The 18,042-nt window shown below is 43.2% G+C and overlaps 1 protein-coding gene across 4 annotated transcripts in view; it reads right to left on the bottom strand.

The window, feature by feature from the left end:
• Positions 1-18,042, bottom strand: part of UXS1 (UDP-glucuronate decarboxylase 1) — a 142,072-nt gene that overhangs the window by 98,392 nt on the left and 25,638 nt on the right. For 3 of the 4 annotated variants that reach the window (XM_008153419.3, XM_008153420.3, XM_054728073.1), the window contains exon 2: positions 691-718. The exons of the other annotated variant lie outside the window; for it this stretch is intronic. In XM_008153419.3, coding sequence (XP_008151641.1) covers positions 691-718 — 28 coding nt within the window. The remainder of the gene's footprint in view (positions 1-690; positions 719-18,042) is intronic. 4 annotated transcript variants of the gene reach the window in all.

Here is an 18,042-nt window from a genome sequence, read left to right as displayed (position 1 = left end):
TACAGGAGTACAAGCCTGACTGCTGGGCTTTCCTGGGGATTTAGTACCAAATGGAGTTTTTCCAAGGAAATAAACAGAACTCCTTTAAATGGGAGCGGAACACCCCACCTAGCCACACACAGAAGGCTTTGTCAGGAAACACACAAGTCCTGGTGGCAGGAATTAGCTCAACAAGGACCCGCCTTGCAAAACCAACCCAATATGAAAAGCCTGGTGGGGGCACAGCAGTATTAAACTTCCAAATCCAGTTCAATCACATCATGATTGCTTTCTTTATTTAGTTGTACTACCAAGAAAAACAACATGATTTTTTTTAAATAAAACTGTACTAACTCTGTACTAACTGTACCAAATTTGTTTTTATAATGAACACTTATTATATTTTGATGACTTTTTAAAAATTAACACAAGGATTTCACTTTTATAAGTGTCCTTCCTGTCCTAGTTAGCAACACAAATAATGCCCAGTGAGGCCAGAAGATTCCTGGGGAAGGACAGGTAGTCTCAGCATCCACGTGGCCTGATCCCTGATCTCGAGAAGATCCACAGAGGACAAGACACAGCCCGGATGTGTGAATAGCAAAATACTCGGCTTCGTTTTTAAAATTAAATCCAATTAAGCCATGATATCAATGGTGTATATGTAACAACAAATGTGTCCACAAAACCCAAATTATTAAAATCAATTACCTCATATTAACGTAGTTGCCCCAAACAGCTGTAAGGGAAAGAAGAAGAAAAGGTCAATATTTAAGTTGATGACATTCATGAATATCAATAAATACAATTCTAATTTTTAACCAATGTTTTAAAGTTCCCTAAGTAAATTAAATTATAGCTCATGATGACATTATAATGCACACTTTTAAAATATTAAGTACAACTAAAAAGTAAGTGCAGCCCTAATTGGTTTGGCTCAGTAGATAGAGCATTGGCCTGTGGACTGAAGGGTCCCCCATTCGATTCCAGTCAAGGGCACATGCCTGGGTTGCAGGCTCGATCCCCAGTGGGGGATGTACAGGAGGCAGCCAATCAATGATTCTCTCTCATCATTGATGTTTCTATCTCTCTCCCTCTCCCTTCCTCTCTGAAGTCAAAAATATATTTTAAGCCAAAACCGGTTTGGCTCAGTGGATAGAGCGTCGGTCTGCAGACTGAAAGGTCCCAGGTTCGATTCTGGTCAAGGGCATGTACATGGGTTGCGGGCACATCCCCGGTAGGGGGTGTGCAGGAGGCAGCTGGTCGATGTTTCTCTCTCATCGATGTTTCTAGCTCTCTGTCCCTCTCCCTTCCTCTCTGTAAAAAATCAATAAAATATACATTTTTAAAAATATATATATATATTTTTTTTTTAAATGTAAGTGAAAACATGATCCTATATATCCCTCTAATTTTGGAATATCTCATTTGGGGTTCGGCACTCAACAGTGCAGAGCCAGTCACAAGAATCAAATACCACATGCCTGAAAGACACAGAGGGTTCAGCCCAAACACTTCCTTTAAGTGTTGATGAGAACAAAATCCAGAGAAGTTAAGCAATGGCTTGACATTGTGCCTTAATTTCAACTAGAGTCATCCATCCTTTCTCAGCACCTATCCCATCTCATTTAGACTGCAGTGTCTGGGCTACTGGGCTGCCTCCTTGATTAAAGACACCTGCAGAGAGGGTTACCATGTCTACAGCTGGCGGCCAGCAAATGTGCATAAATCAGTGGGGTACAACAGCAAAATTTCACCATGGATAACTTTGAGAAATAATACTGGACCATGAGCGAGCACTTCAAGTTACTGAACAGAGGGTTACATCATACAGAAACCTTCACCATGAATGAGTGGTCCTAAGTTTTATACACACTCAGCCCTTATTTGGTCACTCCCTAAATGCTAAACTCCTAGGGGCCACATGCTTCCAGATGCCGGAAAAAGAAGGAGAGCAAATAACAAACATCCCCCCATTCCACCTTCCCCAACTTGAGAAAGTCTTGAGGTTAGAGCTAATCCTAGGCATCATCTCATTGCTACTCTCTGGTACCTAGTAGGGCCTTAATTAATGTTTATTGAATAGAACTGTGTCCAAAATCATGCCCCTATTAAGAAACACACATTGTTAACACATTGCGGACCAGTAGTTTTATGGCCAGATAAGTTTCTATTGAACGAGTACAAAAAATCCTATCGAATAAAGAGGGAATATGCTAATTGACCATCACTGTGTCACAAAGATGGCTGCACCCACAGCTGAGGCCAAGTTCCCACCTTAACAAGCAATTAGCAGGGACCTGAGGCTACGCCCTCCCCCACCCCTGTGGGGCTTGACAGGGGACCTCAGACTGTGCCCCCCCACCCGGCAGGGCTTGACAAGAGACCTCAGGCCATGGCCCCCGCCCTGGTGTCAGGCTGGGGGACCTCAGGCCGCACCCCCTGCCCCAGTGCCAGGCCAGGGGACCTGAGGCCATGCCCCCCGCCCAGTGGGGCTTGACGGGGGACCTCAAGGTGCGCTTCCCGTATTGGTGGTGGGCTAGGGGACCTCAGGCTGCTCCCCCCACCCCAGCGCCAGGCCAGGGACCTCAGGCCACTCCCCCACCACCAGGTGGGGCTTGACAGGGAACTTCAGGCCACACCCCCCAACCTGGCACCAGGCTGGGGGACCTCAGACCATACCCACTGTCTGGCGGGGCTTGACAGGGGATCTCAGGCCATGCCCCCCACCCAGCGGGGCTTGACAGGGGACCTCAAGGTGCACCCCCAGTGCTGGGTCAGGGGAACTCAGGCCATGCCGCCCACCCAGCAGGGCTTGATGGAGGATCTCAAGGCACGCCCCCTACCCAGGTCTGGGCTGGGGGACCTCAGGCCACAACCCCCGTCCTGGCGCCTGGCCAGCGGACCTGAGGCTATGCCCCCTGCCCAGCAGGGCTTGACAAGGGTGGGACTGTTCGGGTCTGGATCTAGCCCAATAGGAGTGTGTGGGGGGGTGAGCGGCCAGGTCTAGGTCTCACACGATTTTGAGGTGCATGTGGGTGGGCGGGGACTTGACTCTGGGTCCCATGGTGCGCCCCAGACTCTGACAGAAGGAAGATTTTCATATACATTTTACTAATTTTCTTTCATCTCTGACACTTCTATTATACAGAAAGGGCAAATAGCAATATTAAATTATTTCATCTAATTAATCCCCTTTTAATGTGCACGAATTTCGTGCACCAGGTCACTAGTGTTTTACATAAATGTTAAAAACACGCTTTAAAATTAAATACTCATTGTATTTTGAAATTATTTATTACATGTTCTTACAAGCTAATATCTTTTTAAAGTATGATACTTTGTAAAACACTGTGTAATATGAAGCAAGAATTCTCGTGATCCGTCCACAATGTGTTAAGAAGGGACATGTTGATCCAATCAAATCATATGCTTCTTCAAGTAGAGGAGGAAACTATGATAGAAAAGAGATTAGTAAAATAACTAAATAAAAAGTGGCAAGTGTGCAATAAATGGGAGAAATTAAAATGAATCGGTACCATATTCACTATTCATCAAAAAAGAAGAGATTGTTTATATCTTTGGACCATGTGATTTTCTTTTGGCAATTATCCTCAAGCCATGAGTATACATACAGTATAGCTCCCTTCACAAATCATGGCCTTATAATTAAAGAAAAAAAGGCAGAGAGATAAACCAAAATATCTGACAATTGGGAAGCTGCTTTCTAAATTATACCACCATCCAATGAAAACAGAAAGCCATTAAGTAGAACCAGAAAACTATGTTGTAACACGAGAATACAGTTATGATAGTGTCAGAGGGAAAAAATATATGCAGTATGACTTCTGCTATTAAAAAACACATGGAAAAAGAAGTGTGAAAATGCCAAAACACTTGAGTTTAAATGGTGAGGTGAAGAGAGACCTCCCACGCCCTGCCTCCCCGCCTGGGCTCCAGGACCCAGTGCTTGAGGGCCCAGCGCTGTGAGTGCAAGCCAGAGGGACCCCACACCCCTTCCTGCCCAGGTGCCAGGGCCGTACTGAAATTGAGAGTCAGAGGTTCCTAGGGCAGAACCCTGCCTCGGGCGCCTTGGCCGCCTCGGCCGCCTCAGCCCAGGCATGCCAGAGGGCTCTGGAACCTCACAGGGAGTCATATACCAGAAGAACTGTGCATGCGCCCCCACCAACCCCGAGCATCTGCAGCAGACAATATCCAATTTGAATAGCAATTGGAAAAAAAAATGTAAAAAGCAGGAGGAGAGTTTAAGGGAGCTTTGGGACAACATGAAACAAAGCAACGTCCACATAATAGGGGTGCCAGAGGAGGAGAAGCTGAGCAAGGAATAGAAACCCTGCTTGAAGAAATAATGACACAAAACTTCCCTGACTCAGGGAACAAAAATGTCACACAAGCACAGAGAGTCCCAAACAAGAGGAACCCCAAAAAGACCCACATCAAGACACTTCGTAATTACAATGGAAAACGTTAATGGCAAAGAAAGAATCTCAAGGGCTGCAAGAGAGACAGAAAGGTACTTACAAGAGCTGAATTAGACTATCAGCTGATTTTTCAACAGAAACAGATCAGGCCAGAAGGGAATGAAATGAAGTATACAAAGTAATTAAAAGCAAGGGAACTATTACCCCTTTAGACAAAAAAAAAAAAAAAAGGTAAGAGAGTTTATTACCACCAAACCAGCAATGCCAGAAATCCTAAAGGGATGGTGTAAGAAAAAGGAAGAGAAAGATAAGGAGAAATACAGACATAAAGAATAAAAATGGCAACAAACAAGTACCTATCAATAATAAACTTAAATGTAAATGAATTAAATGCTCCAATCAAAAGGCATAGGATGACTGAATAGATAAGAAAACATGATCCATTTATATGCTGTCTGCAAGAGACCCACCTCAGAACAAAGGACTCACACAGACTGAAAGTGAAGGGATGGAAAATTTTTTTTCAAGCAAATGGAAATGAAAAAAAAAGCTATGGTAGCAATACTTATATCTGACAAAATAGACCTCAAAGTGAAGGCCATAACAAGAGATAAGGAAGGCCACTTCATAATACTAAAGGGATTAATACAACAAAAGGATATAACTCTCGTAAACATATATGCACCCAAAACAAGAGCACCCAAATACATTTTTTTAAAAATACCTCTGGAAGATATCAAGGGAGAGATGGACAGCAATACAATCATAATAGGGGACTTCAATACCCCATTGACACCACTTGATAAATCTTTTAGACAAAAATTCAACAAAGAAACAGCAATCCTAAATGACTCACTCAATCATATGGAACTAATTGACATCTTCAGAACATTTCACCCCAAAGGCATGGAATATACATTCTCTCATGTGCACATGGGACATTTTCAAAGACAGACCACATACATATAAGGACACAGGCTAAGTCTCTACAAATTCAAGAATAAAATTATATCAAGCATCTTCTCAGATCACAATGACATAAAATTAGAAATCAACTACAATAAAAACATTCAAAAACAATCAAACACATGGAGGCTAAAGAGCATGCTATAAAACAATGAATGAGTTACCAAAGAGAACAAAAAAGAAATAAAAACATACTAGAAACACCCCTGACAGGTTTGGCTCAGTGGGTAGAGCATCGACCTGCAGACTGAAAAGTCCCAGGTATGATTCCGGTTAAGGGCATGTACTTTGGTTGCAGGCACATCCCCAAAAGGAGGTGTGCAGGAGGCAGCTGATCGATGTTTCTCTCACATTGATGTTTCTAACTCTATCCCTCTCTCTTCCTCTCTGTAAAAAAATCAATAAAATATATTTTTTAAAAACATACTAGAAACAAATGACAATGAAAACACAACAATCCAAAATCTATGGGACACGGTGAAAGCAGTCCTAAGAGGGAAGCTTATAGCACTACAGGCCTACCTCAAAAAAACAAACAAACAAAAACACACACACACACAGACACACACACACACACACAAGAAAAACTGGTAATAAATTTTCTAACCCTACAACATAAAGAATTAGAAAGAGAGCAACAAGAAAAGTCCAGAGTAAGTAGAAAGGAAATAATAAAGATCAAAGCAGAAATAAATGGCATAGAGACCAAAAAACAAACAAACACAAAAACAAAAGATCAACAGAACCAAGAGATGGTTCTTTAAAAGGATAAACAAGATTGATGAACCTCTAGCCAGGCTCACCAAGAAACAAAGAGAGAGAACCCAAACAAACAAAATTAGAAATGAAAGAGGTAAAGTGACAACCAACCCCACAGAAATACAAATGATTATTTAAAAAATGCTACGAACATCTACTAGAATATTCCAACAAACTGGAGAACCTAGATGAAATGGACATATTCCTAGAAAAATACAATCTTCCAAAACTCAATCAGGAAGAATAAAAAATAAAAAAAAAAAACAGGCCAATAACTACTGATGAAATTGAAGCAGTAATCAAAGAAACTTCCAGCAAACTAAACCTTGGTCCAGATGGCTTCACAGGGGAATTTACCAAACACTCAAAGAATTAACATCTACCCACCTCAGACTGTTACAAAAAATTCAAGAGGAAGGAAAACTTCCAAGCTCTTTCTATGAAGCCAGCATTACCCTAATCTCAAAACCATGTAAAAACCCTACAAAGAAAGAGAATTACAGGCCAGTATCCCTGATGAACATAGATGCTAAAATCCTCAATAAAATACTAGAAAATTGCATCCAGCAATATATTAAAAAGATCATACACCATTACCAAGTGGGATTTATTCTGAGGAAGCAAAGCTGGTACAATACCCACAAATCAATAAACGTGATACATCACATAAACAAACTGAACGAGAAAAATTACATGATCATATCAATTGATGCAGAAAATAGATGACAAAATCCAACACCCTTTTTTGATAAAAACTCTCAGCAAAGTGGGAATAGAGTGATCATACCTCAACATAATAAAAGTCTTATATAACAAACCTACAGCCAACATCATACTCAATGGGCAAAACCTAAAACCATTTCCCCTAACAACAGGAACAAGACAGGAATGCTCACTTTCATCACTCCTGTTCGACACAGTACTGGAAGTGCCAGCCACAGTGATTGGACAAGAAGAAGAAATAAAAGGCATCCAAATTGGAAAAGAAGAAGTAAAACTGTCATTATTCATAGATGGCATGATATTGTACGTAGGAAAACCCGAAAGACTCCATAAAAAAAAAACTACTAGATTTAATAAATGAATTTGGCAATGTAGCAGGATACAAAATCAACACCTAAAAACCTTTGGCTTTTTAATACAATGATGAATTCTCATAAAGAGAAACTAAAGAATCAATCCCATTTACCATTGCAACAACAAAAAATTAAGATACTTAGGAATAAACTTAACCAAGGAGGTAAAAGACCTATACTCATAAAACTACAGGACATTGAAAAAGGAGATAGAGGAAGATATAAACAAACTAGAGGCCCAGTGCACAAAATTCATGCACAGGGGTTGGGGGTGTGTCCCTCAGCCCAGCCTGCACCCTCTCCAATCTGGGACCCCTCAGGGATGCCCGGTGAGATCAGGCCTAAACAGGCAGTCGAACATCCCTCTCACATTCCAGGAGTGCTGGCTCCCAACTGCTTGCCTGCCTGCCTGATTGCCCCTAACTGCTTCTGCTTGCCAGCCTGATCACCCCCTAACCACTCCCCTGCCAGCCTGATCGATGCCTAATTGCTCCCCTGCCGGCCCAATTGCCCCTAACTGCCCTCCCCTGCAGGCCTGGTCACCCCTAACTGACCTCCCCTGCAGGCCTAGTCCCCCCCCCTCCACAACTGCCCTCCCTTGCATGCCTGATCGCCCACAGCAGCCCTCCCCTGCAGGCCATTTTATGGCGGCCATCTTGTGTCCACATGGGGGTGGCCATCTTGTGTGTTGGGTGATGGTCAATTTGCATATTACCTCTTTATTATATAGGATGGAAGAATATACAGTGTTTATGGACTGGTAGAATCAACATCATTAACATGTCCATACTACCCAAAGCAATCTATAGATTCAGTGCAATCTCCATTAAAGGCCAACAGCATATTTCACAGACCTAGAGTAACCTCTCCAAAAATGTATATGGAATAAAAAAGACCCCAAATAGCCGAAGCAATCCTGAGAAAGAAGAACAAAGTTGGAGGGATCACAATACCAGATATCAAGTTATATTACAAAGCCACTGTCCTCAAAACAGCCTGGTACTGGCACAAGAACACAATGGAGTCAAGACAGTCTCTTCAATAAATGGTGTAGGGAAAATCTGACAGATACATGCAAAAAGAATGAGACTAGACCACCAACTTACACCATACACAAAAAATACACTCAAAATGGATAAGAGACTTAAATGTAAGATGGGAAACCATAAAAATCTTAGAAGAATCCATAGGCAGCAAAATGTCATACATATCTTATAGCAATGTTTACCAACACATCTCCTAGAACAATGGAAACTAAGAAGAAAATGAACAAATGGGACTACATCAGAATAAAAAGCTCCTGTGCTGCAAAAGAAACCACCAACAAAATAATAAGAGAGCCCAGTGCAGCGGGGAACAGATTTGCCAATGTTACATATGATAAAGGTTTAAACTCCAAAATTTATAGGGAACTCATATAACTTATCAAAAGGAAGATAAACAATTAAATCAAAAAATGGGCAAAGGACCTAAATAGACACTTCTCATAAGTGGATGTACAGAAGGCCAAGAGGCATATAAAAACATGCTCAAAGTCACTAATCATCAGAGAGATGCAAATCAAAACGACAATGAGGTACCAGCTCACACCTACCAGAATGGCTATTATCAACAAATCAACAAATGACAAGTGCTGGAAAGGATGCGGAAAGAAAGGAACCCTCATGCACTGCTGGTGGGCAAACTGGTGAAGCCTCTGTGGAAAGCAGTATGAAGTTTCCTCAAAAAATTAAAAACAGAACTCCCATTTGACCCAGTGATTCCACTTCTAGGAATATATCCCAAGAAATCAGAAACACCAATCAGAAAGGCTATATGCACCCCTATGTTCATAGCAGAACAATTTACAATAGCTAAGATTTGGAAACAGCCTAAGTGCCCATCAGCACATGAATGGATTAAAAAACCATGGCACATCTACACAATGGAATAGTATGCTGCTATAAACAAGAAAGAACTTACCATTTGCAGCAGCATGGATGGACCTCGAGAGCATTGTGCTAAGCAAAATAAGCCAGTCAGAGAAAGAAAAGTATCACATGATCTTACTCATTAGTGGAATATAATGAACAACATAAACTGATGAACAAAAATAGATCCAGAGACATAGAAGCATCAAACAGATCATCAAACAGCAGAGGGAGGGGTGGGTGGGTAGGTGGGGGTTAAGAGATCAACTAAAGAACTTGTATGCTTATAAGCGTAACCAATGGACACAGATAACAGGGGGTTAAAAACCTGGGATGGGGGGGGGGGGGGGCCGGGGTGGAGGCTGGCTGGGAGAGGTCAATGGGGGGAAAGGGGGGACATATGTAATACTTTCAACAATAAAGAATTTAAAAAACAAAAAATAAAATAATTAAAAAATAAACGGTGAGGAACTTTCTTATTTGTCCTGGATTTACACATTTACCTTGCTTTATAAAAAGGAGGGAAAGGATTTTCTAAACCCTTGCTAAAGTCCTGTTCTCAGTCTCTTCCTAGACCAGTGATGGCGAACCTATGACACGCGTGTCAGCACAGACATGCGTAGCCATTTCTGATGACACGCGGCCTCAGCGGCCGCATGCCGAGGATGAAACATTTGCTGCTCCTGAGGATGAAACATTTGCGACTAGAGTCTTAGAGCTAACTCCAAGACTCTAGTCGCAAATGTTTCATCCTCCCCTATTAAGACACTCTGTGCCGGAGGTCTGTAGGCCAAAACAACAGAAGTCCGGCACAGAGCGTCTAGTTCTGGGACTTCCGGTTAAGCCGGGATCTTTGCCCTCACTTCCGCCGGCAGAGCAGGGAGCAGCGGAATGCAGCGGGGGACGCATCTCTGGGGGCCCTGCCATTACCAGTAACCAAATAACAGTTAACCACAGCAACCATTATGTTCTGGGGTGTCATGGATTTCTAATCCATCATTACTGAGATAAGTGAGGGGGAGGCTGGGAGAGGTGAGGGTTTGTGGCGTGCTATGGGTGCCATTTCCCGCCATTAGAAATAGCGGCAGCCATTTTAATTCACATAAGGAACACCATCTTGCTCTATAGTGCAGACTCCATTTCACCACTATTACTGTTGTGCATCCTTATTAACCCCTATTTCTGCTTATTAACCCTGCCCTTTCCTAAAAGACAGTTATATGCACCATTTTGTGGTTAGTTAGGCTAGTTAACCCCTAATTCCCTGCAGGCCTAACAAGCTATCTATAATTCTATCTTCTGTCACTGCCCCCCTGATGGAGAACCCAAAAAATAAAAAACTAAGGTTAAGTAAAGGAAGTGGTAGTAGCAGTGGCCTACCCTTTCAAGAGACATGGACCAAGATGTATGGTTTTATAGAAAAAAATGGCAGATCATTTTGCGTTCTATGTACTGAAACGGTAGTAAGCAGAATGTGGAATATAAATAGACATTTTGAAACTAATTATTCCCAGCTCTTGGAAAAAAGTGAGGATGAAAGGAAGGAATACATTTCCAGGCAGCTACACCTTTATAAGAGCCAATCTAATTCCATCCTTAAATTTATGAAAGGCTCTACAAATTTAACATCTGCAAGTTTGAGCATTGCTCACTCTATAGCTCAGCATGGAAAAGCGCTCAGTGAGGGAGAATTTATTAAAGAAACTCTCCTAAGATGTGCACCAGTTCTATTTCACGATATGCAGAATAAAGATGCAATTATTAAGAGAATATCTGAGTTACCACTCAGTAGAAATATCATAAAAGACTGAATAATGAGACTGAATACAAAGGTACAACATCAATTAAAGAGAGACATAAGGAAATGTAAATATTTTTCGATCTCTCTTGATGACATCACATGCTCAGCTGGCCATTATTGGTCGATATTCTGATGGTCTCACAATGAGAGAAGAGTTGATAAAGTTAGTATCAGTGTCAACAAGTAAATCAGGAAGCGAAATATGTAAGGTTGTTATACAAACACTAGTAGCCCGTTTGCACGAAGATTCGTGCAATAGACCTTCATTCACCTGGCTGCCTGCACCAGTTTTCTGCCGGCACCGGGGACCCAGGCCTTGGCTGTGGCCACCGCCTTCTACCCTCTTTCAGGGTCCCGGCTTGGCCCTGGGCGGTGGCCTTGGGCTCGGCTGCACCCAGCGTCCCTGTGACCGGATCGACCGGATCGCAGGAGCGAGCCGACCCCCCAGGTCGGCTCGCTCCTGCGATCGGAGCAGGCACCCCGCTGGCGCCCAAGGCCGGGAAAGCTTCGGGCGGCTTTCCAGGCCTTGGGCTCCGCCGCACCCCAGCTTCCCTGCAACGGTTTCCTGGTGGGCATGGTTGATGGGCGTGGCTTGGGCGTAGCGAAGGTGCGGTCAATTTGCATATTTGTCTATTATAAGGTAAGATTTCGTGACCTAAGCATTGATATCTCTAAAGTTGTGTCAGTGACGACAGATGGGGCACCAAATATGGTGGGGGGGAAAAGTCGGATTTGTCAAATTGTTTACAGAAGCTATTGGACATCCGATTGTGCCTTTTCATTGTATTATCCATCAGGAGGCTTTATGTGCCAAGGCAGGATTCACCGAATTAAACGACTTAATGTCAGTTGTTACAAAAATAGTTAATTTAATAGCTGCTCGCCCCCTTCACAAGCGAGAATTTTCGGCACTTTTACTGGAGGTTGATTCCACCTACAGTGGACTGCTGATGTACAATAATATAAGATGGCTGAGCCGAGGCAAAGTTCTTGAGCGCTTTGTGGAGTGCTTTGAAGAAATGAAGGTATTTCTTGACGATAAGGATCTGGGAAACTTTCCTCAGCTTCATGATGATAAGTGAGTCAACACCCTGATGTTTTTTACAGATCTCTCTGTTCATATTAATGAACTGAACTTAAAGTTACAAGGTTTTGGCAAAAGTATTGACATTATGTTTGGATACATAAAAGCTTTTGAAAGTAAAGTTAAAATTTTCAAGCGAGATGTAGAAACTAAAACTTATAAGTATTTTCCTCGAGTAACAAAGTATTTAGAGAAGGCCAGTGCAGCTGTACAAAATGAAATGGAACTCTTGCATATGAAGTACCAGCATGTTTTAGACTCATTACTTGACCAGTTTAGTGATAGATTTAGTCAATTTAGAAGTCTAGAACAGACCCTGAAAATAATTAAGTATCCTGATGTAGTAGTCTACAGTAGTTTGGAATTAATTGGTTTCTAATGGATGCAAATTGATGATTTGGAGATGCAGCTTGCAGAATTTCAAGACAGTATCTGGGCTCAGGTGTTTGTCAACTTGAGGTCAAAGCTTGAGAATCTAGAAAGGTGCCGCTAGGAGAATCAAGAGGAGTGCCACTACGAACAGGAAATTTGGAGTGCCTGGAACCGATTACCAGACACTTTTAGCTCCCTGAAAAATATAGCAATGGCTTTACTCACAATTTTCCCCTCTACATACATACTTTTGTGAGGCCTTATTCTCAGCGTTAAATAATATCAAAACCAACAAAAGAAACAGATTGACAGATGAAGTTAGTAGCGCTTGCTTGGGCCTGAAGTGTACAAAATACCAACCTTCAACTGAAGATTTAGCCAATGAAATTCAGCAACAAAAAAAGTCACTAATAGGCAGGTTAGTTAAAGAATTCCCCCTCCCCCTCACTTATCTTAGTTCACGGCACCCCACACAAGCTAAATAATATCAAGACCAACAAAAGAAACCGACTGACGGATGAACAAAGAAGTCACTAAGCAGGTAAGTTAAATATTTAGTTTTTGGTTTATTAAATACAATTATATATAACAATTATACATTTATGTTACTTAAACTATAAATATTGCGAAATAATGTTTTTTCCTCAAAGTGACACACTACCCGAGTTATGCTCAGTTTTTTGGCGAAGTTTGACACACCAAGCTCAAAAGGTTGCCCATCACTGGACTAGACAATTTGTGAACATGTTGGTCAATCCTCAGCTCACATAGCAAGTGATGTCACTGATACCGCTGTAATTAGCTAATTATTAATAGAAAAGGAGCAAAAGGAAGGCCAGACATTATAAACGTGATGGCCACCTGGGCAGCTTCACTAGGAAGCTGGAACATTATAGTCTCCAGGGAACCATCAGCCTAGTCCCTCCAGATCAGTGGGGGAAGGGCCTGGACAAAGGGAAAATGGACGCATGCAAAGTCAAGTCCGAGTGAAGGAGGGATGGTGCCTGTCAGACAAAACTAGGAACAGAGAGCATTAGCCAGAGGGGGTGGGGCCATTTGCAAGCCCTCAAAAGTTTGGGAATACATAGTCACCCAGACAAAGCAGTTCCCACTCTTGTTCCTGGGGCTTTGCTCCTGCCTGTGTTCCCTCCATAGCCACATGTTCCTAGAAGCCGCATGCAATGGACTGATGAACTGCAGGTGGGAACGCAAACTAAGCTAGCCTAATGCTGGACTGGACCGTGTAAACATGGAAAGGAAACTCTGGGCAACAGCGTTAACCCTAGCTCTGCTGAAAGCAAAACGGGACTTTTTCCTTGGCAGGATGGAAGGAAATGAAATGGGATCTTGGACACGCAGGTGTTTGATTCCACAGACATAAAGCTTTCTACGATATCTCATTCTTCTGTGCGAGTCCCAGACAATTCCTTTTCTTGTGACATCACAAGAAGTCCACTTCCCCTGGCAACAGGTGGGGACAAGGAGAACTCTTTACCTATAACATCACCACCAAAAGAGAGCCCAAAGGTCAGTGACTGGCCAAACCTCAGGGTATTTTTTCTACTGTGTATCTCAAGTTAAAAAAAAAGTCTCATTTTGGCTTGTCAACATACACTACAGCCCTGGCCAGGTGGCTCAGTTGCTTGAAGCATCGTCCTGTACACCAAAAGGGCAGAAACACAGTGATTTGCCACAATTATGGAGCCTTGACCCTGTGTTTTGTGTGAACTAGCCTAGAATGTTGCAGGTTAAACATTACCTAAAATTAATGTTGCTTTCAAAATTTCACAACCTGCTTACATTAATGTGAGCCTCCCTACACTTACAGTGTCTCAAAGGAATTACTAACAGATGTGCTCAATAAATACTGGAACTAAACTGAACTAAATGAAATCTATTATGTATAATACAAGGACTCCAATATTTTTAAAACTATAAAAGGAAAAGGATAGTTATTCACTGTTATTGACAAAGGGTGAAACCAAATTCCCTTATACAGTTTAAGATATTTTAAATTATTTTAATTTTAATATAAATTTTAAAAATATTTTGTGTGCAAACTGAGGCACACTGGTTCTACAATACTCATTATGTTTGTATCTAGCCTCCATGCTATGCTGGGAAGTCTAGATCATGAAAAACTATTATATAGAAATTTTCATATAGAGCAAAAACTTGACTTATTTTAAGGTATGATTAAAAGTAAGTGTCTTGCCATGGCCAGTGTGGCTCAGTGATAGAGCATCAGCCTGAGCACTGAAGGGTGGGTGTGATCCCGGTCAAGGACACATACCTGGGTTACAGGTTCGTTCCCCGGCCCAGGAGCATGTGCAGGAAGCAATAAATCGATGTCTCTCTCTCACATTGGTATTTCTTTCTCTCTCTCTCTCTCTCTCTCTCTCTCTCTCTCTCTCTCTCTCGCCCTCCCTCCCATTTTCCCTGAAAAAAAAAAAATTAAAATGCTATCCCAACCCTTTGTCTGTATTAGTCTGACTTAGTTTTCTTAAATATAATCAGCTTCTACTTGAAATAATTCTCATGAGAACACAATTCCTGTCAGTCTAACACCTGAGTGCCTCCATGTATTCAGGGATGAGCCCCGGGAAGTGGGTGTGAGGAGGAGGATCCTTGAGAGGCTACACAAAGCCCTGGTCCACAGTTTTCAACAATCCAGAGTTTCAAGACCCCAAACAAATGAAGACCCATCAATTCAGAGTACATAAAGCTTGAACTTGAAAGCTAGGCAACAGATAGAGTGCCAATTCTTCCCCCTGCCTCCTACCAGCCTATCTTAAGCACTGTTATCACACTGGAGCAGATCAACCGCCATTTCCATCTCCCACCTGTACAGCTGGCACAGCCGCAATATGCTTAGCATGTTTTTATTGGGTGTTCTGATCACCACTTTCACCTGGAAAGCACATGCACTTTACTCTAAGTCACAGGAAGAAGTGGGAATTAAGAAAACCTTTCTCGCCAAAACCGGTTTGGCTCAGTGGATAGAGCGTCGGCCTGCGGACTGAAGGGTCCTAGGTTCGATTCCGGTCAAGGGCATGTACCTTGGTTGTGGGCACATCCCCAGCAGGGGGTTTGCAGGAGGCAGCTGATCGATGTTTCTCTCTCATTGATGTTTCTAACTCTCTATACCTCTCTCTTCCTCTCTGTAAAAAATCAATAAAATATTTTTTTAAAAAAAAGAAAAGAAAACCTTTCTCCTACCAATCCACATGGGCACACACCTACATAACACAGTATGTAAGGCATGCCCGCAGGCAAGCGTGCCGGGGGCTCACCAATTTGGCATAGTGATGTTAGTGTTGATGGCATGGGAACCCATGGAGGACTCGCCTTGTTTTTTCGATGTTTCCTAAAATCCTTCCTCACTCATCTACCTGCCGGCCATCCAATAAAGTTGGTGCCTACAGATGCGTGGAGGGGTAAGACCCTGGGCACAAAACTTCATGCACCTGGTAAGCAACATGTGTGAGGTACAGTAAAGACCCCAAAAACAGTTGTCAGAAAGGAGTGATCCCAATGGAGGCAAGGCTCAGGTGACAAGAAACAGTATGGGCCCACCTGGGACCACAGGGAGGAAACAGCTGGACCCCACTAGTGCAAGAAAGGTGGGACACTGGCCACCAGTGAGACACCGGGGAGCTTAGCCAGATCACAGCCACGCAGTCCTTCAGCACCGGCCCAGGAGAAATGGCAGGTTCCACAGTAGTAGCAGGGCAGCCACCGCATACTAAACACAGCTCTCTTTTTTAAAATGGGGACATTTCTTTTTGAGCCACTGCTAGGATCCAAGCAACCTGTGGTGTCTTAGAGCAAAGGCTCCTAACCCACGGTGCCCCTTAGCTTGAAAAGGCTGAGGACCTAACAATGACGAGAATGGGGTGGGGGTCTGCCTTCTCCAGTCTCGACTGATGAGAGAATCCAGGCCTCCCACAGCCTACGAGACACTATGTGGTCGTCAGACCTCCCCATTCAGAATCCCAGGACAGGGGCCAAGGCACGGGCCTGGGGGAGGGTGGAGAACCTCCACGCTGAGGGAGCTGGTGACCAACCAGTCACAGCCACACCTCAACCTGCTGCCACCTCTAAGTTCTTACAGTCCAGGCTCAAGCCACTCCGGTCCTATAATTTCTCCAATTTGCCACGCCTGTTCCTGCCCTCAGGGCCATTACTCTTCTCCCAAATGCCTCTTCACTCACACCCCTCTTCGTTCATTCAGGTCTCAGCTCCAGTTACCTATCAAAGAGATCTCCTGACCAAACCCACCTGTAATAAACCCCTACCACCACCATGCACTCTTTTCTCCCTACCCACACTTACTCCGCTTTCTTTTTCTCCACAGCACTAACCACAGCTAATATATCTATGTATCAATTTATCTGTGAATCTATGTTTCTGGTCTGATCCCCTCCAATAACATGTAGGCTCAAATGATGTTCCGTGCTGCTCACTGTAGTTTTCTGTGGCACTGATACACATGCATGATAGGTGCTCATTAAATATCTGCTAAAAGGAATGAATGAAAAGCTCTCCCAAATGATTGGCAATCGCTGCTCTAAGGCAGGAGTCAGCCACCTCTTTCTATAAAGGAATAGATCATAACTGTGTTAGGCTTTGTGGTCCTGTCTGAAGCAACTGCTCGACTCCATCACTGCGGGCAGTCCCAGGTAATTCGAAATCACGTAGCTGTGCTCCCACATGTTATTCAGGACACTGACACTTGAACTCCGTGTTATAAAACAGCATCTGCCTTAGCTGGTGTGGCTCCATTAGTTGGAGTGTCGTCCCATACACCAAAAGGTCAGAGGTTAGATTCCCAGTCAGGGCACATACCCAGGTTGCAGATTCGATCCCTAGAGGCAATCAATAAATGTTTCTTTCTCTCTCTTTAAAAAAAGAAAAGAAAATCAATGAATATGTCCTGGGGTGTGTTGAGTCTGATCGAATAATTGAATGGATCCCCCCTCCCCTGGGAACTGACCTTTAGGCCACTTCACAATGGACATTCCCTCTTGCTTAGACCGCATTCCACTTGCTAAGACCATTATCTCTCCCCTCAGGACCTGCCAGAGAATTCTCCACCCAGAAAAAGCCTGCCCAGTCCCTGGGGGCTGGCGCCATTTTGGGGCTCAGTCCATCTGGTATCCAGATGACCTAATAAATGTATAATCCCTTACCACTTTGGCCACATGCGTTCCTCTGTCGGTGACCCTAACAGGGTGAGGATAAAAAAAAAAAAAAAAGCATTCTTTTCTTAAACTATTCAAAAATTGTCACAGCCTTCTCAGCTCAGGGGTGGGCTGGACTTGGCCATGGGTCAGCTTGCCAACCTGCTTTAAGAGATACCTAAAGAATGACGAGGTGCAATGCCCTTGTCCTTGAGGGGAAACTAGCCACCAGCCACCTGTGCACAGTAACATCAGAGGAGGAAAGGCTGCAGTCAGCCAGTTCTGGGAGCAGAGGAGGCAGGTTACTAAGCTGTGAAGACGGGATATCTGCTGGGCTCTGAAGGAAATGCACTTGGACAGAAGTGTGGGGAGGACAAAGCTGAAGGGACAGAGGGGACGAGGAGTCTGCAGGGTCACGTTGGGTCAAGAAGGTTTTCCTAATTAGCACCTGGGGGGATTCTATTAATGAA

Source organism: Eptesicus fuscus, chromosome 16, assembly GCF_027574615.1.
Source record: "Eptesicus fuscus isolate TK198812 chromosome 16, DD_ASM_mEF_20220401, whole genome shotgun sequence".
In the NCBI taxonomy this organism is placed as follows: Eukaryota; Metazoa; Chordata; class Mammalia; order Chiroptera; family Vespertilionidae; genus Eptesicus; species Eptesicus fuscus.
Note: the sequence above shows the minus strand (reverse complement) of the source record. Positions and strands in the feature narration are given on the sequence as shown.